We start from the raw sequence: 26,943 nt of genomic DNA, 5'->3' as shown, positions 1-26,943 counted from the left end.
TAGAATCTACCTCCTGGGAGGTGGGGGCGGGCAGTGTGTGTACAGGGATGAGAGGGATGCTGGCAGCTGTATGTGCAGACATTACGGCTGGTGACTGGCAGGCTGAGGAGGAATAGTAGGAGCAAGCGTGGAAGCAGTTCCGGCCTGGAGTTCGTCACAGTGGGCAGTCCAGAGAACTTGGGCTGAAAGCGAAGGCAAGTTTGTGGGAGGCAGAGAGCCAATGTCAAGGCAAGGTGGGGAACTGCTAACCAGTTAAACAGCTGCACAACAAACACAAGGCACTCCTGTCGTGGGTTTTTATATCCGGTTGAGACCGGATCCAGGGGTTGGACTAGGCTGTAGCCGAGAAGAAAACCCCTGAGAAAGAAGGCAAGCAGGATAGGTTGCTGGAGTGTGGACTGTCCCCTGGCTTCCCAGTCACAGCAGATGCCAGTCTTGTCTTTGTTTTCTCTAGGCCAAACTCTCCTCCTAACTGCTACTCCTAGAACTTCCCCTTGAAACCTCACTGAACCAGGCTCTGAATGCTCCATCCCTTTTCTTTAAATATCAATTTTTGTTTTTCCTGGAGTAATATATATCAGGTGATGGAGACTTATTACCAGGTCACTTTTGCCTTCTACAGACCAGTGGAGGGATAAGCCAGGATGGATCTAGGAACCTTTAAGTAGTGACTCTCCCCAGTGGAATGTATCTAGCTTTTTTTATATGCCTGATATTGTGCTAGGGGCTGATCTTTTAAAAAAAATTTTTTTAATGTTTATTTATTTTTGAGAGAGACAGAGACAGAATGCAAGTGGGTTAAGGGCAGAGAGAGAGGGAGACACAGAATCCGAAGCAGGCTCCAGGCTCCGAGCTGTCAGCACAGAGCCTGACGCAGGGCTCGGACACATGAGCTGTGAGATCATGACCTGAGCTGAAGTCAGATGCTCAACCGACTGAGCTACCCAGGCACCCCTAAAAAAAATTTTTTTAATGTTTATTCATTTTTGAGAGAGAGAGAGAGAGAGAGAGAGGGAGAGGGAGAGGAACAGAGAGAGAGGGAGACACAGAATCTGAAGCAGGCTCTAGGCTCTGAACTGTTAGCACAGAGCCCCGTGAGGGGCTCGAACCCACCAGTGGTGAGATCATGACCTGAGCTGAAGTCGGCCACCCAACCGACTGAGCCACCCAGGTTCCCCACCCACCCCCCTTTTTAGAATTAATTAATTTTTTTAATGTTTGGTGCTGGTCTTATAGGGATAAATAAATCATCATTCCTGTCCTCAAAAAAACTCACAGCTTAATAGAAGGGAAAGATGTCTATTTTTTTTTTAAGTACTGTATAATGTAATAAGCAAAATAGATGTAGCAGATAAGGAGCAATTAAGCCTGCCTGGGTTGCTCAAGGAGGTTAGGGTGGGGGAAGTAATCCAGGGTGAGAAAAAGCAGGAAGTGCAAAGCCAGAGGTGTGTTTGAAGCTCCGGGACTGTTCTGAGTCCAAAGTCCAGTGTAACAGCCGGATGCCTTGTGGAAGAACTTGGTCACTGTACCTTTTCTTGGAAGGTAGCCTGTGACACATTTACACTGAGATTTACATGCTTAGAATATGCTTTTAGCGAGGGACTAAGAATAGTATGTAGGTGACTGGAGGGGATAAACGATTAGAGCAGGGAGACCAGTTAAGAGGCTTTCGCAAAAATCTAGGTAAAGGATACATAGGGTGTATCTATCTGAATGTAAGCAGAGCTGATGTGGAAGAGGAAGAATTGAAAGGATATCTGGCAAGTGATAGCAGTATTTCTATCACTAAATCGGTTTTGTCGACCTATTGGATGTGGGAGGAGAAGGGGGAGTGGTTGAGTATGATTTCCAGGCTCTGCGAATTCTGTTGCCTGATGTGTTTCAAACAGTTATGTATAAATACAACTTTCTGAATGGAGAAAAAAATTGCTAAGTCTGGATGTAGTGTAAAGTGAAGTATCTGGGGGAACTTTGGAGTCCTGACACAAGTAGTATTTCCCAGATGCCACCTTTGAACTCCAGGGTGTCTGCTAGCCTGCCCCTGACTATTTTTGCTTTTTTTTTTTTTTTCTGGTGTTTCTCCTTAAATGCCACACATTATTTTCTCCATCTTTTCTTTCCTATTCTCCTTTTCCCATCCTAGCCAAGGGAAAAAAAAAAAAAAAGCAGCAGCTGAAATTTCAAAGTATTGAGAATTGGAATACAGTTGTTACCATTTGTCCTTTGTTTTGCTTGTGGGTGTAAGATTGGGCCCTGGGTGAGCAAGGCCTCGGATATGCCCCAGGGGCCTGAGTTCTCATTGCTGGTAGGTGGAAACTCCAGTGAGTCAGAGAGTGAGATTACCTAGAGACATTCTGTAAAGGGGGAAATGGCAGAGGGGATGTCTCTTCCTTCCCAGCCCAGACTGCCAGGTCACACAACTTCCACGTGACCCCAGTTTGAAAACACTTCCTTGGAGCAGTTCACTGAATTGATCTTAGCTTTTCTAGGTTGCAGGTTCCTTAAACTGTTTACTGCTATTTCTAGAGGAACAACAGGAACTTGAAATTCATGGTAGAGATTTGTCCAGAATATTGTTTCTGTAGCTTCTAATTAAAACAAAAACAGCAAGTGCATTTCTGGGTGGGACCATGAGGGTCTTTTCTTGTTAAGTATCAGTTGTGACTTCAGTGAATAAAACTAGCTATAAAGAGGGTTGATGAAGAAACTTCTCATACTTTCATCAGTTCTTTTACAGGAGTTAAACTGTTTTAAATGTTTCAAAGACTGTATACTGATTAGATATTGATTATACCTAAATCAAGTTTTATAAATATTACACTGTTTATTTCCAGGAGAGGAAAATCCTCTGAATTTAAAGCTCATACAGCTCCAGTTCGAAGTATAGACTTTTCAGCCGATGGCCAGTTTCTAGCTACAGCTTCTGAAGACAAATCTATCAAAGTATGGAACATGTATCGCCAGCGTTTCTTGTATTCCTTGTACCGACATACCCACTGGGTACGCTGTGCCAAGTAAGTGTGAAGTTTCCTAATGAGATTTCTGCATTTTCTTTTTCCTGCTACGGTCTGTGTTTACCTCCCAACTCCCAGAAAAGGGGATCAAGGACAAATTCATTCATTCTTTCATTCAGCAAGTATTTGTCATGTGCCTGCCATGTGCTGGGAATAATAGTAAGCAAAACAGTCAAAACCCCCTACTGTCATGAACTTCCATTCTAGAAAGGGGAGCTAGATAATAAACAGGTAGGAAAATGAGACAGTAGGTCAGATGGTGGTAAGTGCCGTGGAGAAAAAAACAGCTGGATTGGAAGAGGGCTGCAATTTTAAACAGCAACCGCCTCGCAAAGACAAGGTGGCCTTTAAGCAAAGATCTAACAGAGGGCAGGGGGTGAGGCTTGCATGTGTTTGGGAAAGGCCTGTCTCAGAGGAAACCAGTACAGAAGCCCTGGGGTGGGAGCTGGTGGCTGTTTGAAGACCGGCAAGGAGGCTGGTGTGGAGGAGAGTGTGGGGAAGCAACAGGAGCGCCGGGGAGGGAGGCTGCAGCTGGGTCGGGAACAGCTGACGGATGTTCTGAGCGACAGGAGATGCCACTGGAGCATGTGCATCTCTCTGACTAACATTTTATGTTTTTTTTTTTTGTTTTTTTTTTTAACGTTTTTTATTTTTGAGACAGAGAGAGACAGAGCATGAATGGGGGAGGGGCAGAGAGAGACGGAGAGACAGAATCGGAAGCAGGCTCCAGGCTCTGAGCCATCAGCCCAGAGCCCAATGCGGGGCTCGAACTCACAGACTGTGAGATTGTGACCTGAGCTGAAGTCGGCCGCTTAACTGACTGAGCCACCCAGGCGCCCCTCTGACTAACATTTTAATGCGATGGTTCCGACTGCTGTGCGGAGAAAAGCTGTCAAAGTCAGGGCAGAAGCAGGGGATGTCGTTAGGAGGCTGTGTGCAGTAGCTCAAATCCAGCTTGGACCAGGGTGTTGGCAGTGGAGATTTTGAGAAGTGGTCGGATTCCACCTGCCATTTGCAGATACAACCAACATACTTGCTGTCACATTGGATGTGACAGGGAAGGAGGAACTAAGAGTGACTCCACAATCTGGCAATCTATTGGGACAAGTACTATTGTGTTACAATGTCACTAACAGCCATGGAGCCCTTTCTATTTCCAAGAGACACCGCCTAAGTACTTAAAATAATTCCCTATCAGAACTGCCCTGGGAGAGTAGGGCTATGGTGTGGGGTTTTTTTATTATTATTGTTTAAAAAAATTTTTTTTTAGGGGTATTGTTTTTTTCCCCTGTTTTGCAGCTGAAGGAAGTGAGTTTCAGAGTTAAAGTTAGAACTTGTCTATTTGAAAGTGATAGAAGCCCAAAGAAATTATTTCTCTCCTCTCCAAGTTGTTAATTGGCTGATGTTTGGTGACCTTGGAGTAGAAAACCAGGGGCTGCAGGCCTCGAGAGAGACTGTCTACATGCCGGCTCTGGTGGTGAGGTCACTGCCAGCTCTGAGCCGAAGTCCTCATAGCTCTGCGACTGGACAGGAAAAGCTCCTACCTCCAGTTAGAAAAGAACGATGGGCAACTCTCAGCTTGGATCCCGTGCCCATCCCTTCACCAGGGAGTAAGATATTGTGGTTGTCACAGGTTAGCCAGGCACCTGACAGAGACCAGTCATCCCAGTCTGAGGGGTGAGAGGGCATACCAACCATGTGTTCTGGTGGTGGACAGAGAGGACAGCTCTTAAAAGAAGGGGGCTGGCATCGACGTGGTCCCTGGGGGGAAATCTGTGCAGGCTGCAGCCAGCCGACCGTGTGCACACTGTATGAAATATGAAACAATGTGCCAGGCATCTTCAGCTCTGACGTGGTGGAGTGGTAGTGGGAGCCTTGCTCTGTCTTGCCTTCTACCCCGTGCTGCTGTCATCATGCTCTTAGTGGGACATTATTGTTCAGGTGTTGATTATAATCTATGGTAGTGAGTCTAAGAAGAAGACAAAAGGTTCTACTTTTAGCCAATAGTTTTTTTCTTCTAGAGTTGTCAGCTACTTTTGACTCTGGCCAAAAGAAATACAGAAAGTATTATTTCTATATATGCTTTATAGCTGTGTGGTCAAGAACATGGACCTGGGACCTAAATATATAGGTTAAAATTCCAGCCCCAGCACTTACCAGCTGTGTGACCTTTGGGAAAATTACCTAACTTCTCAGTGCCTTAGTTTTCTTACCTGTAAAATTAAGCTGATGATAATAGTAACCTGCCACACAAGTTGTCATGGTATTTAAATGAGTACATACACATAAAGCATTTAGAATCATGCCTCCCATGGAGTAATCACTAGACAAATCTTAACCATCATCCTCATCCTCATTGGACATCTCAATATTGTTTTGTTTTTAAAGCTATTATATAACTTGAGTTGATAATTTTTTCCCACCTAAGGAGGTGACATATGTGAAGGTCCCAAGAGGCTGGTCAGATCACTTGTATTTATGTATTAAGTGATGTACACAGAGATCTATCATCTAGTGGATCAATCCCAGAGAACAGACAGAGGCACAAAAAGCTAGGCCAAGTACTGGGAGTCATTATTTAGCCCCCACTAGGACTGACTCTGGAGATGTTTGGCAAAGACACTGGTTTTTGTTACCTTTATCAGGTGGCTCATCAAAAGCAAAACCATTGAATGAGAGCCATTATTTATCCAGTGGGTCCCTATGTGTCTGTTTTCTTCCTGAAATAATTTAAGGTGGTTTATAATAAATGCCATACAACTAGGGGCGCCTGGGTGGCGCAGTCGGTTGAGCGTCCGACTTCAGCCAGGTCATGATCTCACGGTCCGTGGGTTCGAGCCCTGCATCGGGCTCTGGGCTGATGGCTCAGAGCCTGGAGCCTGTTTCCGATTCTGTGTCTCCCTCTCTCTCTCTCTCTGCCCCTCCCCTGTTCATGCTCTGTCTCTCTCTGTCCCAAAAATAAACGTTGAAAAAAAAAATTAAAAAAAAAATGCCATACAACTAGAGGGAATGAAGAGACATTTCTATGTAGAACCGTGTCACCTTGGGTAGTGCAAATTTGGCAGGTTTAGCCTGAGTTTCCTGCAGTGGCTGACATGTCTTCATGTTTTTAAACAAAAAGGAATCCCGACAAGTTGTTCAGATAAGAGAAAATTTTTCCTGTAGAAGATTCTAGGAGATATTTTATTCCTTGTCCTTGTACCGAAGCATGTATGTATAATATAAATGCTAAAGAAGGGGCGCCTGGGTGGCTCAGTGGATTGAGCGTCTGACTTCAGCTCAGGTCATGATCTCCCGGTTTGTGAGTTTGAGCCCCACCCCACCCCACCCCACCCCACCCCCTTCGGACTCACTGCTCTCAGACTGTCAGTGCAGAGTCTGCTTAGGATCCTCTATGCCCCTCCCCTGCTTGCGCTCTCCAGTTTTTTAAAATAAATGTTTTTTAAACATTTAACATAAAAATAAATAAATGTTTTTTGAAAATGCCTAAGAAAAGGTATTGCTACTGTAAGGCAGAGGAATGTATAAAAGGTTGAAAAGGTCACCAATAATATAAAATTTTGGTCTTCAAAATATTCCTTTTATTTTTTTTTTTGGTCAGTCCTTCAAAGTTTTTATTCTTTTTTGTTTTGGGTTTTTTTTTGTTCCTGCTTTGTACCACATATCTGTGCTGCGTGCCAAGTAGGTAGAAATGAGAACTGCAGTCTTAGCCTCAAGGAGCTTTTCTGTTTTATGGTTCAATGGAAACAAAACACATACAAAATAAGTATAAAATGATGTCTCCTATGGGAAGATGATGCACAAGGGGTAAGGGCAGTGGGGCATTGAACTGGACTTGTGTGAGGAAACACCAAGGAGGACATTGCAGGCCCAGCACCGAGGGACGGACAGGAGAAGAAGAGGCTTGCAGCCGTCTCGTCAGATGGGGACTGGTGGCCTGCCACTCACAGAGGGAAGGAGCAGGAGTAAGCTCTGTGGCCTGGGAAAATGTTTTGTGCTCTGGGAATGTTAAATTTTCAGCTGTTGCCTGGCACAGGAAGTAAAGTGGGATGAGGGAGAGGAAAGGTGGGGAAGGCTCAGGGCCATGGGTGTTTTGAAAAGACTTTGGACTTCATCCTCCAAGTAACACGGAGACACTGGAGGGCTTGGGATTGGGAAGAAGCATGATCGTTCCTGAGCTCTTTGTAAAATGCTCTTACAACCCACAGCATGACTGCTTTAGATGGTTGGCGTGAGATAGGTCAGGATTCACATGCCTGCCACATCGTTACCCTCGGGCGAGTTAGTCCATGGTTCTCAGCCTCAGCGGGAGGTGAGGGTAACGAGGCTTCTCAGCTGGACTGTTGTGAGGATGAGAAATATCGTGTTCAGGACTGTGTGACGCCACAAGCCTGCCCTACCTCCCGCTGAGTAACATTAGGGAGAGACTTAGGAACTGGGGAAGGGCCCAACATTTGGTTTTAAACCTCTCATCAATTAGAGAGGAGAAGACAGTGGTGGAACCCTGCACTTCTGTCTGCTTAGCATCTGTTCTGTTTTCTGGTGACGGTGCCCAAGCATTCCCTAAGCTTTCCCTGAGCCCTCCCCTACAGTCCCTCTGTATGTGTATAGGTACTGGTGTGGCCTGATCTCCAGTCCCAGAAGAGGGCATTCAGCTCAGGCTTGCCATCCAGAACAGGGCATCTCCCTCCTACAGGAGTTAGTGAGTCTTGTTAGAACAGCAGGCCTTTCCCCTGAGATTGCTACTTTAAGCTTCTTCTTTTTTTTTTAGTTTATTTATTTATTTTAATAATCTCTACACCCCATATGGGGCTCGAACTCATGACCCTGAGATCAGGAGTCTCGTATTCTTCCGACTGAGCCAGCCAGGCACCCCTTGGGCTTATTGAAACCTGTGGTTACTGAGGGACACCGTTGGCTAACAGTTGACCTGAGAGTGGTGCTGATTCAGGGGACAGCAGAGCTGTGAGCTTGAGAAAGAAAGAATTGCTATCTGATTACATGGTATGGTTTCTGGATACAGTTATACCTGGTTTTATTAACATGTGTTTGTGTGTGTACGTGTGTGTGTGTGTGTGTGTGTGTGAGAAATGAGCCTTAAAAATTCTCTCACTTAAAAAAATTTTTTTTAATGTTTATTTATTTTTGAGAGAGAGAAAGAGAGACAGAGTGTGAGCAGAGAAGGGGCAGGGAGAGAGGGAGACACAGAATCCGAAGCAGGCTCCAGGCTCTGAGCTGTCAGCACAGAGTGTGACGCGGGGCGCAAACTCACGAACTGTGAGATCGTGACCTGAGCCGAAGTCGGGCACTTAACCGACTGAGCATCCAGGCACCCCTCTCTCACTTTTTTTTAAGAGGCACTTTCTGTAAGATTTGATAGCAGAACAGAGTTTGGGAAAAGTGGGGGTTATTCTCACATCCAGTGATGTGCACTCAAGACATCTGTTTTATCTTCACCCCCAGTGCCACAGTCTTAGTTTTAGCATCAGGGGCTCTCGTAGACACTTTTGCAGTAACCTCCTAAATGGTCTTCCTAACTTCAGATTTGCCCCATTCTGCCCCCCCCCCCCCCCCCCCCACCGCCCTGCCGCCTCCAAAGAGACCTTTGTGAAATGCAAATCTGGTTGTACTGTTCCTCAGGTTAAAGCTATTGGTGACTCCTTGCCCTGGCTTGTCTGCTCTGCCTTCCTGTCACAACTTTGTCTTTGTCCCCTTCCCCATCCCCTTCTTGCAGCTATACTGAGCTCCTGTGTGTGATGCTCTGCTGTGTTCTGTGCCTTTTCCAAGTGCTGCCCGCTGTGCCTGGCATGCCCCCGAATCCACCACCCCTTTCCCCATGCGGCTCTGCAGCTCTCCTTCCAGGAAGTGTTTAAGGTTCTCCCAGGCCCTACTTATTACGAGTCCTCTATGCCACTGAATTGTCTTGCTTATGAGGTCCTGTCTGCTTAGGCCTCTCTTCCCTATTAGACTTTGAATTGTAAGTATTTTGTTCAGATTGTATTCTCTTGACAGGCCCTGTTCGAAATTCTGTAGATACCATAGAAAGCAAAAGAAAACTCCCGGTCTCGTGGAGCTCCTTCTACCAAAGGGAGATAGACAATTAAAAAATGTACTAGTGATATGTGCCCTGCAGGAAAATACCGTGGAGTCACAAGGTAGAGAGTGATGGGGTTGGCAGGTGCTCCTTTACACATGGCTCAGGGAAGACATCCCTGCTCAGGTGACTCTGAAGGGAGGGAGCTGATGAGGCGGGTGTGAGGCAGAGTCAGACGGTGTGAGAAGCACTGCAGTGTCATGATGGGGTGGGGAAGTCTCAGAGGAGTTGTGCAAAAATGTGGGTTGAATGAATCAGTGAGGGGTGTGCAGGTAGTTTTGGTAGGAGTTTTCCAGGGGCTTCTTCAAGGAAGAGTCATTTCTGTGGATTTTTAATATCGAATGTAGGAGGACTGTACATGCATGTTACGAAGGAGAATGTTTATGGGGCTTCACTGTTCCGTTTCGGCCGATCCCTATTCAGATTGACAATTTTGTACTGAGCTTGCCTACTCTTAATGGAATGCCTTTATCTCTCTGGTGCCTTGTGGTTCTGTTCTTTTGTTTTTATCAGTTCTTTTCTTACTGTTGGGCATCAGTGATTCATGTGAAACTCTTCCGAGGTCTCTCTGGAGGAATGTTCTTTGATAAATAATTTGGTTAAATCGAATGGGTAAGGATTTCATCTTCTTGGCAACTTTCCGTGTGTGTGCTCTACAACGTGTTTAGAGATTCTTCCTCATGTGTTTATTGTAATCTTTTTTTCCTTGGCTCATGCTACTGTAGTTAGACAACAGGAGCATTGAGAGGGCCCAACTGACCACTCAGGCCCACTCAGGCCAGCTGACAGTCTGCAGTGTTTGTGCAGCTTCCTGTGAGAACTTAGCCTTGCTAGGGTCAGCCCAGTTCAGGACTTTCTTCCAAAGTTCTGAAGGCCCATTTTCACTTTCTACTCAGAGGTGAGAATGCTCAGGGGGCACTGAGTCATGCTTAATAAACTTAGGAGGGTCTGAAACATAAGCCAGATGCCAATTTATTTATTTATGACAACAACACTAACTTTCAAAGGGACTAGAATGTTTGTCTGTCTCAGTCAGGGCCTTCCTCCTTCACTGACAGAGTCAGAACAAGAGCTCGATGGGCCCTGGAATGAAAGCAAGAAAGTTTGTTGAAAAAACAAAATCTTGATGGACAGTTTTCTCAGGTTTGAATAGAGCAATGGGGCCATCTCTGCCACATGCACACACCTGCCAAGGAAACTGCATGATCAGCTGGTCGTGTGCCCCCTCCCCCAGGCCAAGCAGGAGACACACTGAGAACTCTTGCCTCTGGCGGTTGCTGGGTGCTTCCTCTCTGGTAACAAGTGCTGCAGTACAGTTGATTGGATTCAGCAAAGAGGCAGTGCCCTGTAGTACAGCTCCCTCGCATGTGATCCTGGGAACACGCCTCAATCTCTCCGAGCCTTGCTTGGTCTGCTCTCCTATAAAATGGGTACAAAGAGGTACCTTCCTCATACAGTCTTCGTGAAAATTAAAGTGAATGAATATAAAGTGTCAGTTCATGTCAGCTATTAACTCCCTCATATTCCATTTTTTTTTTCTTTCTACAGATTTACTGGAGTCACCAATTAGGTTGTGTTCCCAAGTCATTTCGCACATTTGCACACAGTGTTTGGGGTTGCCACTACAAGTAGCTACTATTTATCCATTGGCTGTACTTCATGTATTTAACTATCAGAGGGTAACTTTATTTCTAAATACTTGGGTCTGAAAATCTCTGCCTTTTAATTGGAGAGCTTAACCCATTTATATTTATGTAACTCTTCCTATGCTTAGTTTTAAGTCTACCATCTTACTCTGTGTTTTCTATTTGTCCCATTTGTTTATTTCTTTCTCCCTTTCTTTTGGATTGCTTATTTCTTAGTATCCCATTTTATCTCCTCTTTGGGCTTTTTAGCTTTATTCTTTGTCTTGGGTTTTTGTTTAGTGGTAACCTCTAGGAGTTACAGTCTACATCCTTAATATATCACAGTCTACTTTTGAATTAATTTGTGCAGTTTTATATATAATATTAGAACTTAGAAAAGTTCTAATGTCAGAACTTAGAAAAATTTATCTCCAATTTCCCAATTCTTAACAGTTTTACATCTGTATATGGTATGAGCTTGCAATTCATTTCTTTTAAATAAGAAACAAAAAAGTCTTTATATTTGCCCTCATATACTTTTCCAGTGCTCTTTAAACTAGATCCAAGTTTCCACCTGGTATCATTTCCCTTCAACCTAAAAAACTTCAGGTACTATTTCTTGTAGTGTGGGTTTCCTGGTGATGAATTCTCTCTTTTTGTGTATCCATTTTGATTTACCTTACCTTATCTTATCTTGAGAGAGAGGGAAGGCACAAGTTAGGGAGAGAAATGCTCTTAAGCAGGCTCCATGCCCAATACAGAGCCTGATGTGGGACTTGATCTCAAAACTGTGAGATTGTGACCTGAGCTGAAATCAAGAGTTGGACCCTAGGGGCGCCTGGGTGGCGCAGTCGGTTAAGCGTCCGACTTCAGCCAGGTCACGATCTCGCAGTCAGTGAGTTCGAGCCCCGCGTCAGGCTCTGGGCTGATGGCTCAGAGCCTGGAGCCTGTTTCCGATTCTGTGTCTCCCTCTCCCTCTGCCCCTCCCCCATTCATGCTCTGTCTCTCTCTGCCCCCCCCAAAAAATGAATAAACGTTGAAAAAAAAAATTAAAAAAAAAAAAAAAAAAGAGTTGGACCCTCAATTGAGCCACCCAGGCACTCCTGTTTATCCTTTTTTCTTTTTTTTTTAATATGAAGTTTTATTCATATATGGAAACTAAACACTACAAAAAAGGGCAATCATGGGCCCTTTGGAATCAGACAAGAAACATGATAAAAGTTTTTCCAAAAATTCTTATACAATCATTTGTATGAGAAATAGCTATTTTTGATATGCCCTGTTTATCCTTTTTAAATGATATTTTTGCTGAGATGTAGAATTCTAATTTAGTGGATACTTTTTCTTTTAGGACTTAGGGGATGTCCTTTCATTGTCTTCTGCTTTGCATTTTTTCTTTTTTTTTTTTCATGTGAAGGCAGCAGTCATTTTTATTGTTATTCTCCTATATGTAATGCACCTTTTTTTTTAATAGCAATCTGACTGTAATGAGCCTACCTATGGTTTTGTATATTTTTCTCATGGTTTATGGAACTATGTGGATATAAGGATTGATATTTTTATCACATTTGGTAAATTTTTGTTTATTCTTCATATATCTTTCTGCCCTCATTTCTTTCTCATCTTTTTCTGGGATTCCAAATTCACATATGTTGAATTTTGATATCATCCCATAGTTTTTTGAGGCTTTGCTTATTTTCTCAAATTTTTTTTCTCTTTGCGCTTCAGTTTGTATAGTTTCTATTGGCCTATCTTTAGCTTCCCTGGTGTTTCTGTTCCAGCAATGTCTAATCTACTGTAAGCTTACCCATTTCTCTGATGAGATTCCTCATTTGTTTGTTCATTATGTCCATCATTTCCTTTAAATCCTAAACATATTTATAATAATTGTTTAAAGTTCTTGTCTGCTAATTCTAACATCTATGTCCTATCTAGGTCAAGATTCTCTGCTTCTTTGTATGTCTTGTGATTTTTTAAAAATTGTGTGCCCACTTGTTGGGAGGAACACTGGGTGTTGTATGGAGACCAATTTGACAATAAATTTCATATTAAAAAAATAATAATAAAATAAAATTGTGTGCCCAAACATTGCTAAGTGTTTGAGAACATAAAGTACTCTATCATCTCTAAAAAGTGTTGAGTTTTGTTCTGGTAAGCAGTTAACTCTTTGATGGCTCAACTAGATTCTCTTGAGGTTTGGATTTAGACTGTTTTAGAGTAGCCTTGACACTTGGGCTATAGTACTAGTGGCCTTTCTGGAGCTGCCACCAAATGTTTGAAGCATTCCGCAAAATCTGCCCAGAACTTGAACATCTCTCAGTTCTATGTAACCTCGGGCATCTTTGTTCAGCTCATAGTCTCCAGTGGTTGTTCTCTGCCAAGCCTTTTTGCCCAGAGCATTAGCAGCTTTGTTTTTGACCAAACTCAAGGGGCTTCAGAGGCAGATTTTTTTTGGTTTCTGCTCTTCATAGCTCCTCTCTCACACCCTGTCTTCAAACTTCCAGCCCTTTAGCCCAGTTCTGCATTCTGATTTTTGTTTCCTCTGCTCAGTTGGACTGCTGCTGTCTCCTTGGGCTCTATGTCTTTGTGCCATGGTTTGGAAAATACTCCCGGGTAGAAATCTGGGATAAGTTTGGTGTTCACCTTGTATGTGTTATCTGCCTCTCACAATTCACAACTGTGTGCTATCTCTTCTCCGGTGCCTGAAAACAGTTGCTTCATATATTTTGCCCAGTTGTATGATTGTTTATAGTAGGAGAATAAGTCTGATAATCATTAATCCCTCTGTCTAAAACTTCTGTCAAAGGAATTTATTGGAGCCTACCAAGCCAATTTCAGAATTCACATGGGTGAGTTAAACGTGTAAGAATAGCCAACAAAAAAAATGACAAGAAAGAGAATAAGAAGAAACTTGTCCAACCAGCTGTCAGACCACAGTAGAAAATTATAGAAATTAGGGGCGCCTGACTCAGTCGGTTGGGCATCTGACTCTTGATCTTGGCTCAAGTCATGATCTCCTGGTTTGTGAGTTTGAACCCTGTATTGGGCTCTGTGTTGGCAGTCTGGAGTCTGTTTGGGATTCTGTCGCTCCCTCTCTCTGCCCGCCCCCCCTCCTTGTCTATTGGAAAATATATTCATGCTTTTAAAATATAAATTAGTATAGTCTTTTTAGAAATCAATTTGCAAACTATATCAGATGTCTTTGGTGCAGTGACTTCACAACTGGAAATGTATTCTAAATACCCTTTTGTATGCAAAAGAAAAAGCTTTGAATTCAGAGGTATTGCTTTCAGTATAATTTATAATGGTGAGATATTGGAAAGAACCGATTTTCCAAATAAAGAAAACTATTTCAAAAAATTTATACTATTATGTAGCCATTAAAAGGAGAGTATATGCAAGTAATGACATGAAAATGTTCATGTTGGGGTGGGGAGCAAAATTCAGAACTCTAGATTATAATATAAAAGGTAAAGTACCTGTCATACGTACAATGGTTAAGTGTGATTTTGAGTGATGGCACTATGGACTGTTTTTTTACTTACTGTATTTTCCTTTTTTTAACATTAAATTTTTCTTTAATGACTAATGAAGAAAACATTGATCATTATATATATATATATATATATAATGTTATCTTTTTTTAGTGGCAAAGAAATTTTCTAATAGGTAAAATTATTATAGCCCTGTATTTTTTAAAATAATGTATATTCTTGGATAATGTGTGCTTTTTTATAGTGTCCTCAATCAAAAATAAGTAGAGGCTATTGAGCCAACTTGTCCAACATTATTGCTTTTCCAGGATTAATTTTTAGGGGAAAAGTCTACCTTTAATTTTCAGTTGTTGTAGTGTTACAAGTGATCTTTGACCATCTGAATTGCAGAGATTTTTCTTTGTAGTGGCAAGAGATATATACATATAATACATATATGTATGCGTGTATGTATGTATATAATCGACCTTACCATTTTAACCATTTTAGAACATACAGTTAGATGTCATTAGGCATATTCATGCTGTGTAACAAACTGTAGCTTTTAAACAGCAGCTTTCATTTGCTCTAATATTAAGTTAGACCCAAATATCTTAAACAAATTTTTTAACTGTCTTAAATGTTTCCTAGGGACCTACTCCGTGCCATGCACGGTGTCTGGGGATGCAACAGTGAATAAGACAGACATGGTTTCTGTCTTCTTGGAGCTTACATGTGTTGGGGAAGTAAACAGAATGCTTGATTGCAAGGATGACCTAAGTATGAACCGGAGCTACTCTAAGACCACATGCTGAGGAACTAACCTACTGGGGGTCAGGGGGTGGCAGTCTGGAAGCCTTCCTGAGGAAGTGACACTGAGCAGAGACTTACAGGATGAGTAAAATCTTCTTATGTATTTTAAACTAGATAAAGAGTAGGGGGCAGCATTTGAGGCGCAGGGAACAGCACATGAGGAAATGCCCGAGGCAGGAGCAAGGACCTGAGAGAAGAGGGGTGTGTGCCAGGAAGAGTAGGGTGATAAAGGGACCGGAGGGCAGACCCCAAGGACCTGGTAAGCAGTGGTAAGGATGCTAGGCTTTTCACCAAGGGAAATGCAAAATCATCAAAGGGTTTTAATCAGAGAAATGGGATTCAATGTTTAAAGATCACTTTTGTTGCTTGCAGAGGATAGAAGACATTGGTTCCCACTGTGGTTTGAAGAGACAGGAACTGATGTGTGGAGTGTGGAGGTGTAGAGGAGGAAGAGGCACAAAGCATGACTCCTAGGCTTCTGGCCTGAGGGACTGTTTGCTGAGAAACGGCACACTGGAGAAGGACAGTTTAGGGAGGAAGACGATGAGTTCAGATTTGGACAAGCTCAGAGTTGGAGGTGCCTGCAGGATATGCAAGAGGAGACGCCCAGTAGGCAGTTACACTTATGGGTGGAGATCCCAGGAGAGAAGTCTGGGCATATAAATGGTAAATGACCCAACAAATAATTAACATGTTTCATGGCATACTTAAATCTTTTTATATCTCTTTCATCTGCTTTCTGTCTCTCAGCAGCTGTAGGAATGAATCCTGTTACTGCAATTAACAGATGGGTTCTCTTCTGATGCTGACCAACACTTAAAAAAGTATAAATGTTTTGCTTATTGCCTTGAACTTCACCTTCAGTGTGTAAACACAGAATCCCACCAAAGCAAACTCTGAGACTGCCAATATATTTTTTTAATGAGTCTATGAAAGTTTAGTTCTGAATGTAGTCCAAACACCCTCATTATACAAATAGAAAACAGTGGCCAGTGTGGTTTTGAATTTCACAGGGTTACATAGCCGGACAGTTGCAGCATTGGCCCTAGAATTCAGGACCGTGTACTGACTGGACAGTCTATTTCCACTACTTTTTACTGCTTCCCCCTCCTATTGAATAGCTGCTGCCTTCAAAGTCCAATTACTAATTATTTATTTCTCAGTAGACATGGAACAGTGCCTACTCTGGTGTCAGAAGCCTGAGGGCTGGAAATGTTTTTTTTATAGAACATTTATTCCAATGATAAGAGATTTCCAAAGGAAGTTTTTGGTTTCTTATGAAAGCACTTTGAAACTTCTCATGGTTCATGGACCTCTTTGGCTCTCTAATATGTGAATAGCTCTATGGCTGTGCATATGGTAATACAATTTTACATACAGTTGCAGGAACTCCATAGATTCCAAGTTAAAGAACTCCTGTTATGCCACTGGGCTATTCTCAATGACCTGTGAACCAGTTTTTCTAGAAAGAAGTTCAGTAGTTTCCTGATTCTCTCAAATAAGTACCAGTATATTTAAGAGATTGAACAGTGGTTCAATTAACTTCCCAGATGCCTTACAGACAGTTCCTGTCTGATCATCTGCCAGTCACTATTGACTAATATAATGTCTATCTCTACGACACACTTTCTGGAAGTTTTAAAAGGTAGTCGAGTGGTGCTGAATTAGAGAGTTAGAAATCGGGTGATGTCTCAGTAGAAATTTTATATCCTCTTAACACTCTTAAAATTGATAACCCAGTTAGATGTTGCTTAAGCCCTGACAAAGGAAAGGACTGTCCTTTACTGACCAAAGTCAGGGCAAAGAGAAGCCTCTTTTATTGGTGCCAACCTATTTTTGATGTATCTAATTCAAAATAAAAGGAGAGAAGAGAAGATACAAACCACCAGCCTCACTTATAACCCTTCCCAAGGCAACCCCCCCCCCCCACAAAACAAAACAAAACAAAACAAAACAAAACAAAACAAAACAAAACAAAACAAAACACATATATAGAGAACATATGCAGGCATTATAACGTGGTGTCCGGAGGAGGGGGACAGCCTTAATCTCCAGTCCCCCTTTGGTCATGTTGAGCTGGGGTAGAACACCCCCCACCCCACCCCTCACCAGGTTCTTCCCCTCCTTTCCCTCCACTTATCTGACTTTTGCATCCCCTTCATTTCTTTAGTACCTAGAAGTTCTCCGGGGCTATAGCCCTTCTTGCTCAGGATGAATTTCTAGCCGGCCAAGATACCCCCTTTTCTTTATTCACAAGTTTCTTTAAAATCCTGTTGCTTCCGTGGAACTTCTGTTGACAAATTGGCACCTTTTTGTTTCAAACTCTTTTCTTAGCACTATCTAAAATGCTGCTGTGTGCCCTTCCTAGAGTGCAAACGTCATGAAGGCAGGGATCGTACCAGTCTCATTCACCACTGTATTCCAGTTACCCAGGACAGGGCCCAGTGCCTGGTTTTGGAGGTATAAAATATTTGAATCAATGAATATGTTCCCCCATAAACTCCCCAAGGACACTGACAACGTATGGCAGCAGAGGCCGGTTTTTATTAAAGGATAGTCTAGTGGTTAGCCTGTCAGGTAGAGCCCAGTCACCTGGCCTCCTAAGAGCACTGCCTCATGGTTTCCCTCCACTTTAGAACTTTCTGTGGTTACCCAGAAGCCACACTGAACTGTGCTCTAAATAATTTAGCCAGTTGAAGAAAGTTGCCTTTCTGTCAGGGACTTAAGCAGAGTGACTGAGAGGTTTGGCTGTGGAACCGGACCGCCTGGTTCAAATCTTCCTGCTGTGTGACTCTGGCAGTTTACCGATCCCTTTATGTGCCTTGGTTTATTCACCTGTGATATGAGGCTACAAGTAGCACCTGTTTAGTAGGATTATTTTGAGGATTAAACAAGTTGTTATAGGTAATGTGTTAAGAACCATTCTAGGACATGTGTGCTCAATAAATGTAGGCAGGATAATGATGATAATGGAGGTGGTGGTATTTGGCCAATAATGTCAAAGTTGAGTATTTTTATACTTTGTTTTTAGTTTGATCACTTCATCTTTATATTAAACATTTCTTTTATCATGGCTTTCTTAAAATGTAAGGATCAAGTGATCTCTTAGAAATACTTATTTAAAATACTCACATTAAGTGATTTCTAAAAGGTAACTTGTTGGGGCACCTGTGTGACTCGGGGTTAAACGTCTGACTCTCGATTTCAGCTCAGGTCACGATCTCACAGTTCGTGGGATCAAGCCCCATGTTGGGCTTTGTGCTGACAGTGCAGAGCCTGCTTGGGATATTCTCTCTCTCTCTCCTTCTCTCTCCCCCTCCCCCACTAATGCTCTCACTCTCTTTCTCTCTCAAAATAAATAAACATTAAAAAAAGATAACATTAAGAAACAGTTTGAGGGGCGCCTGGGTGGCTCAGTCGGTTAAGCGGCTGACTTAGCTCAGGTCACGATCTCGCCATCTGTGAGTTCGAGCCCCGCGTCAGGCTCTGTACGGATAGCTCAGAGCCTGGAGCCTGTTTCAGATTCTGTGTCTCCCTCTCTCTGACCCTCCCCTGTTCATGCTCTGTCTCTCCCTCTCTCAAAAATAAATAAAACGTTAAAAAAAAAAAAAAAGAAACAGTGTGATTCTATGTATTAGTTGCATTACTATGTATTATTATATTTTCATAAGGATACTGAGCAGGTTTTTCTTCCCCGGTCTGTATAACATATGCTTCATCTACTTGAAGCCTTTCTATAATACTGTCCTTCATATGTTAATCTTTCTCACATATTTTCTGGAGGAAAAGATTAATAACATACTATGTTATTATAAAATCAAACTGAACTACCCAGCTCGGAAGACATTTTCTTGCAAGGTTACTTGCCCGAATTTAAAAGATTATTTCACAAAGAACTTAATTACGTTCCTATGTCCCTTTTTTTATATGGTAAATCCATAAATGACAGATTCAAAGTTTCTGTCAGGAAGAATTATTTTTAGGTTAGCCTTAAGAACAGAGAGGGAGGAGAGGAGTGAGAGAACACGAAACACCCCTTCAATTATAATCCACACCCTTAACTGATGACCTTTATAGTAATCTGGGCATAGAGGGAAAGTACAAATAAAATGAAACATAATTGGTCTATGACCTAAGTCTGTCGTTTTTTGTTGTTATTACTAAAATATTAATAATAAAAAACTATTCATAGTTTCCCACTGGTCTAAAAATTTTCAGTTTTTTTTTCTTGGTCTTCTACTCTTCTGTTTTTCTCCTACCACTTAGGGGAAAAAGAACGAACTTTGGAAAGATTCTTAAAGGAAGAGAGTGCATAAAAACAGTAGATGAAATGTCTGAGAATGCACTCATTTGTTTTTAATGGGACATGTGGATGATAGGTGTGTCCATGAATCAGGACCTTCCGTTCTGTATAAATGAGCTATCCACTGGAGATTTAGGGCCTCCCAAGGTCCAGGAAACTACAGGCTTGGGGAGTTGATGCTTTTGTTGGTAGTATCATTTAATTTTAATTCTCAACATGCCAATCTGTTTCTTCTGAAGAGCTTCAGTACAGGGTTAGTGGGATGAATAGTAAAGTCTCTCTTAGGTCACATGGATAATACCAGAAAATGACAAAAATAGAAGAAAGAGACAAAAAATACTTATGGGCCACCTGGGTGGCTCAGTTGGTTGAGCGTCTGACTTTGACTCAGGTCGTGATCTCGGGTTCTAGCTTCTCATCGGGCTCTATGCTGACTCAGAGCCTGGAGCCTGCTTCAGCTTCTGTGTCTCCTTCTCTCTCCCTGCCCCTCCCCCTCCCTCCCTCTCTCTCTCTCTCTCTCTCTCTTTCTCTCTCTCAAAAATAAATATTTTTTGAAAAAAGAATACTTACAAAAACAACAACAACAAGGTACTTGGCTTAGGAGGAGGGCAAAGTTGAATCAAAGACCTAGAACAAGTGCTATAAAACTAAATCATTTAAATAAAGTAAGAAAAGGAAAAAAGAAAATTGGCTGGTCTATATAGTATATTTTGATTTTTTTTAACGGTCTGTCATTGTGCTTATAATTTGTTATGCTTATTTTTAGTTGGAGAGATGGTTGTAGGATATGACTTTGCTGCATGGTGTGCTAGCAGTGGTCTCTGGTATTTAATATATGTACAGCCTGACGTGTGTGTGGGGGAATGTGTGTGTGTGTGTGTGTGTGTGTGTGTGTGTGTGTGTGTATAGGGGGTGGGGGTGATTGTCAGGAGCCTTTCACAAAGATAATCTTCTTGTGCTTTCCAGATTTTCACCTGATGGAAGGCTAATTGTATCATGTAGTGAAGATAAAACTATTAAAATTTGGGATACCACAAATAAGCAGTGTGTTAATAACTTCTCAGATTCTGTAGGGTAAGTCCATTCTCTTTGGGCATTTATGTGGTTACATGGGTTAGTTTGCTAAAGAGGCATTTAATTATTAAGTTCAAATAAAGAAATAAAGGTGAAGAAATCAAAATATTAGACTATCTTATTCTTTCCTTCTAGGTTTGCAAATTTTGTGGGTTTTAACCCTACTGGTACATGCATAGCTTCAGCAGGTTCTGATCATACCGTGAAAATCTGGGATATAAGAGTAAACAAATTGCTCCAGCATTATCAAGGTAACAGTTTCCATGACAACAGAGTCCAGGTGCTGCCTGGCCTACTCCCGGAAACTCTTAAACCCGAAGCCTATGCTTCTCAGTGGGGTGTGGCTCTCTCAGACAGGGTCACAGGCTGCCTTTGATTTGACTAGAGGACAATTAGTTGCATCAACAGCGTGGTCCGAGAAGCTGGCGTGGATGTCATAGTGGAGAGAGAGGTGGAGGGACCTTAAAAATGATGCCAGGGCGGTTAAAAAAGAAGTTACTGAAAGCTGTTCACACGTTGGTTGTCTGCATTACGTGAGAGGTCGGGGGTAGAATTGGACTCTGAATTCTGAGTCAGAAGGAGTTCTAGGAGCACAAATAGGTGTTATAATTGGTAGAAAACAACATCCTGCCATGGCTGTGCATTGAAGCTAGAAGAGAAATGAATTGATTTCTTGTTTCTTTTTTATTGGATTTCTATTAAATCCACATTTTCCTTTTAAAATAAGTATAATACTTACCACGTGGCAGATACTGTGTTAAATCCTTACAACAGCCCTCAGGAGTATTATTAATATTGTCCCCATTTTAAAGATAAGGAAATTAAGGGTTAAGGAGGGTAAGTAACGTGCTAAAATAATTGATGGAACTAGCTTGGGGCCTTCTGTTTACAAAGTACTCAGAAGAAAAGCCTTCTGATGGCTGTGTCGTACTGCCTCCTGTTGGAAGGATGGTGTCCAGAAATGAATTCTCGGACAAGCTGGCAAGACCATGTGCTCCTACAAATATACTTCCATACTCTTCATTCCTGAGCTTCAAGCCACTAATTGGCTATGAAATTTCATTTAAGGCTAGGTTGTATATCTTATGTGAGCTGGTGGTGATCAATTGTTGGCTACGTTATATGGGTAATGTATCTGAAGAGTTGAGAGTTACATGGTTAACGAGATCATCTTTCCATGTCACACTTTCACTTTTAAAGCTATTCTGTCTCATTAGCTGGAAGTTTAAGCTGTATGATGGCAAACTACGTACTTGTTTTAGTGAGCTACGTGGAATTTTGGTGCTGTGGAGACATTGTCTCTGATTGATTGTTGTTTCCAGCCTAATATTGCTAATAGGGCAAGAGAACATCTTTAGAACTGACAATTGTTCTCTGAACGTTTTGCTTTTGTTTTCTATAAATCAGTTCACAGCGGTGGAGTTAATTGTGTGTCATTCCATCCTTCGGGTAACTATCTCATCACTGCATCTTCAGATGGCACACTTAAGATTCTGGATCTCTTAGAAGGAAGACTTATATACACACTTCAAGGACATACGGTATTTGACACTAAGATTTGTGCTTTTTAAATTATGTATATTTTAAAGTGTTGATCCATTTTATATGTCTTTATCTTTCCAAGTGTGGCACACGTTGCTGGTATCACAAAAAATGTTTGCTTTCAGGACTTGGTTTCTATCCACTGGAAGCAACTCTTAGAAATATTATTTATTGTAATTCTTGTCAAAATCAGTGTGTCTTTCAATGGCTGTGAAATTAATCCCCCACTGCTGTCTTCCTCAGTATGTAGCATAGGTTTGACTGGTCAAATGGCGGTGGATAAGCCTTTTCCTTACTCTGGTCTTTCCCCTCATGTGGAGGCTGTTCCACAGCTCTGACACTGAGCCTCTCACACCCTCTCCCTCCTTGTCACTAATCTCACTGGTGAGTTTAGAAGGAGAAATTCCATGAGTAGAGCCCAGTGCCTTCTACTCTTGGGAGTCTGTCTTCAGTGTTTTTCTCTGCTATTTCTTGTGGGCAGGCCTGCCCTTGTCCGGTCTTGCCTATGACTGGGTACTCAAATCTGACTCATACTGGGATTCAGTTCTAGAAAGCCCATTTACCCACAGATAAAGAGCCACATTTTCTCTTTAAAGCCCTTACCAGTAAGAAAGATGATATTCCTGTGTCTTATTTTTCAATTGATTTAGAATCCTGTGGGGAAGAAGCTCGCTATTTATTGAGCCTGTTCAGTGATACACGCGCGTGCGCACACACACACACTCACCAGCATATAATGCACTAAATAAAAACTCTACTTAAGTGTATAAAGTATTCCTCCTTTCTGGGTAAATATACAAACTTCTCTAAGTTCTTTTAGAATGCATCCTGCATTCTCTCTTTTTTTTTAAAGGTGTCCTAGGTACTTCCTTTTAACCAATTATAAGCTGTTTATCTCCAGAAATAGAATAGGCTTTGTGGTCTAGGGGAGAAGGACTTCTTTCTGCCTTCATGTATCCTGCCTGGCTTCCTGCTTTGCTTTATCATTTGTCCTGCAGCTGTGTTAGAGCAAATCCGAAATAGACACTAACCAGCTCAGATATGTGTGTATCCATGGATTTAGGTTGAAGAAACAACCAATAGAAGTGGTCAAGGATCAAAATATCCATGGAAGAAGTACAGAATAATAGAAAAAAAGATAAGCAAAATATTTTAGGAGGAAAACACTACACACGATGGAATTTTTCAGTCTAAAGATATTTATGAGGCTATAATAACCTAAGTCTGTGTGATGATCTACTTGAAAAATACAAGATGGTTTCCCCAAATTTTTCTTATATAGAAAAAGCATTGGTATCCTCTGTTTGTTTTTAATGTCCTTGGACATCTTGTGACTTGTCGAACTCCAGAGTCCTGGCTTAATTTCAGGTTCTCACTACCTCTCACCTAGGTAATTGCAGTAATTTCTTAACTGGCTCCAACCATTCATTCTCAGTCCAATTCATCATTCTCACAATCGTGACCTCAGTGTTCAACAGTCACAGCTCTCCTCCTGTCTGTGTCCTGCTGGCAAAACTTTCAGTGACTCACTATTGCCCATGTGAAGAGAGAACTCAGTGAAGCCTGTTGTGGTCAGGAAGGGGCTTTCTTCGTCTTCCCTACAGACTTGTCATTCGGTTTCTGCCAGTGATTTGTTATTCTGAGTAAAAGAGTCCAAAGCCAGAAAGTCTTTTTTTTTTTTTTAATTTTTATTTATTTATTTTTTAAAAGAGACAGAGACAGAGAGACAGGCAGCAATTCTCCCAAGCAGGCCCTGTGCTGTCTGCACAGAGCCCGATGTGGGGCTTGAACTCACAAACCATGAGATCGGGACCTGAGCTGAAATCAAGAGTTGGAGACTTAACCACAGAGACATTCTTGTTAACTTACACACGTACAAGCTTTTCTTTAAAGGGAAAAACGTGTATTGCATATTTTTATTAGTATTGCTTTGTAAATCTAGTATCATTTCTATGTGTTCAAATATAATTGGGTTGGTGCTGTGAAATCTTTACTCTGCCTACATTAGTTGCCAACAACTGGATATGTTCTATCAGACTTATTGCATAAATAGTCTATATAGAATAGGATGAAAAATGAATAGTCTTCCTGGACATAAGAAAACAATACCAAGTGCTTAAAAAAAAAAATCTCCCTTTATTTTTTTAGGGACCTGTCTTTACTGTTTCATTTTCAAAAGGTGGAGACCTATTTAGCTCCGGAGGTGCAGATGCACAGGTTTGTAAATCTTTCAGCTCCTTCTTTGATTTGGTTAGGGAAAAGGAATCCAAGACCTCAGCTAAGGTTTTTACAATCAGCTCTTTTGTATATGTTAAGAGGATTATCAATGAGTTTATATTTTAACTTAATACCAGGAAGTCTGCTGTCTCCCAGCTGAAATAGTGCCAGTTCTGATACTTTCTGGAACTCAAACAGCAGCTCATCTGGACACTTAACTATATGTGTAACTCACTGAATTCCCAATACTGGTGTGGCACTTCCACTTGAACTCTGCCTCATCTTTTATCTCTACATCTTGTTCTTCAAATGTTAAGCTCCTCAGAGGATGGTAAATGTAAATTGTTAATGTAGCAAATTTGCATTTTTGCCTATGTATGACCCAAAGTCATACATAGGCAGATTTATTGAATAAGGTGGACTATCAAGCCAAAAACATGATTTTGAACTTTGAAAAAATAAAAGGGAATTTTAAAGTAGTAAGTTGTTTCTTAGTATGAATTTTAAATTGGGCATGAGGGCAATTCCAAGTGCTAAATCTTTCCCTTCCACACTTGACAAATAGTATTGAAAAAAAATAGCATTGTTGAAATATACATCTAGCTCTCCTATTATAAGGGACAATTATGTATATTGGTTTTTGTAAAAATAAAAATCAGTTCTGGTGCTTTCACATGCAAGTGGATAACTGCCAACGTACTAATTTTTTAAAGGTCTTATTATGGAGGACTAATTTTGATGGCTTGAATTGTAAAGACATTATTAAAAGAAATCTCAAAAGATTACATTTTGATTCATCACCACATCTTGTTGATATATACCCAAGAATACCACATCCCCATGAAGGAAAAATTGAGACTGTTGAAGTGAGTACTTTGCCCATATTTGTTCTACTGTTTGTAAGTGTACATTTTGGGGCTATTGGTCAACTAGACTTCATTCTGTAAAACGTAGTTAGGCCTTAAAACATCACTTTGAGAAACAATTATGTTGACTGATACAATAACACTATAAATAGTGATAGCGTGTAATACTGCTGAAGCCTCTCGTATTTGCTTCTTGAAGGCCTAGAAATAAAGCTTAAAAATTGTGTCAATAATAGTGGAAATGAGAAATCAAACGTAAGGCCGGTGACCCTGAAGCCTGACTTAACTTTGTATTCCTATGTGTTTAGGAAGAGTATGTAACGGCTGCCATAAGAACAGGGCTGAAGGGCAAGAATGTTTATAACAGTCATTGAAATAGGTATCGTGAAGCCTTTTAATGGCAAAAAGAAAAAAATCTTGTGGACAGTAAGAAGAGATGTAGGCATTAAACCTGATAGTTGAGACCATTTTACTATTTGTCTGCATATATTTTGAAATATTTAATTATCTACGTAGCTGTAGGTTTTGCTTCACAAGTTCCCTCAGGTCCTATAGATTTAAATGTTCTACTCTTTTCAAAGACAAAATTCATCTTTTCTGGATACTTGACTGGTATTAGTGTGCTTCTTTCCATTTTGCATGATTATTCGTAAGCCCCTTTCTCTTCCAAGAACTGATATCAGAAATCATTATTACCTATTTATCTGAATTGGTTTTTCATCATTGATAGAGCCTTGCTTTGCTTTTCAAGTAGCTGTTTTGAGTTCTTAACATGTACTCCTGAGTGACAGTTCAGTCACCAGCACTGTTTACATGGTGGTCCCGTACTCCCTTCCACGGAAGGTCCCTGCATTTCCACCCCAGTCAGCTCTTTGATTCTTGGATTTTGGTACCCTCAGTCTTTAAAAGTTAACTTTTTTGGATTCTTTTCTAGATTTTGTTTAACCACATGTGGGGATTTCTTTCGTCATTTTTTCTTGCTGGTGTTTATTTTCAGTTTTTTTGCTACAATTTTTGTCCTTTCTACCTTCTGGCCATCTTTCCATTTCTTCTAAACAAAGTATTTAGTACCTCTTTGTGCCATTATTATATCATCATTATTACTCTATCATTTTTTTACTTGTTTGAAAGAAGTAATGTAATATAATTTGTGGTTCGTCACATTTTGTTTTCAGCGTCTGCCGTGATAGATGTAGTTGTCAATTCCCTGTGATCGCATATATTCACCTAAAATGTTTGGGAGACATATTTTAGGTTAAGTTCTCTTTTCTTGTTTTACCCCCAGCTGGTTTTGTTGACTCATGGTGTGTTTTATTCTGGCATGTCTGGGGCCTGGCCGGGCTTGGTCCTCTGTGCTGCCGCTGCCCTGTCATCCATTCAGCCACCTTCCCAGGGTGGCGCGGGTAGAGCTGCCGGCTGAGGAATGGGGACCCGGGCTCCCCATTCAGCGATCTCTCCGTGACACCACGCCACCCCCACCTTAGAGAGCCAAGCCATTTTCCCTCTGGTTTCCCGCCAGCCCCGGCCCACTTAAGAGTTCTGGACTTTCTCTAAAATGTCAACAAGTTGTCTGAGAAGCACTGCTCTGACGCAGCAGCCAGAAAGCAGTAGCGGTGGTGGGGTTCCTTTGTTTGGCGAGGTCAGGGTGACCCAGGCCATGCAGAGCCACCCTCAACCATGCTTTTCACATGCACACTTGAAAAATCTATTCGAAACCATCTTTTCATCCTGGAATTAGAGTTCACTTATACTAAACAGAAAAGTGAGCACTGTGACTGAATTGTTTGTGTCCTAAAGAATGTCAGCCTCTGTGTACCCAGTTTCAATTACCTGTAAGCACTCACGGTTGCATAAATTAAGTACATGGTATGAATGTTCATCTGCAAAACACCTTCATTTCATGTGACGTGGAATGCCACAGA

The 26,943-nt window shown here is 41.5% G+C and overlaps 1 protein-coding gene across 2 annotated transcripts in view; it reads left to right on the top strand.

Moving 5' to 3' along the window:
* POC1B (POC1 centriolar protein B) overlaps nt 1–26,943 on the top strand; it is a 96,238-nt gene that overhangs the window by 23,681 nt on the left and 45,614 nt on the right. For both annotated transcript variants that reach the window (XM_043562016.1, XM_043562017.1), the window contains exons 4-9: nt 2,835–3,014; nt 20,289–20,396; nt 20,532–20,647; nt 21,804–21,937; nt 24,087–24,155; nt 24,869–25,021. In XM_043562016.1, the coding sequence (XP_043417951.1) occupies nt 2,835–3,014; nt 20,289–20,396; nt 20,532–20,647; nt 21,804–21,937; nt 24,087–24,155; nt 24,869–25,021 (760 nt within the window). The remainder of the gene's footprint in view (nt 1–2,834; nt 3,015–20,288; nt 20,397–20,531; nt 20,648–21,803; nt 21,938–24,086; nt 24,156–24,868; nt 25,022–26,943) is intronic.

This window comes from Prionailurus bengalensis, chromosome B4 (genome assembly GCF_016509475.1).
Source record: "Prionailurus bengalensis isolate Pbe53 chromosome B4, Fcat_Pben_1.1_paternal_pri, whole genome shotgun sequence".
Lineage (NCBI taxonomy): Eukaryota > Metazoa > Chordata > Mammalia > Carnivora > Felidae > Prionailurus > Prionailurus bengalensis.
This window is presented reverse-complemented; position numbering and strand designations above follow the sequence as displayed.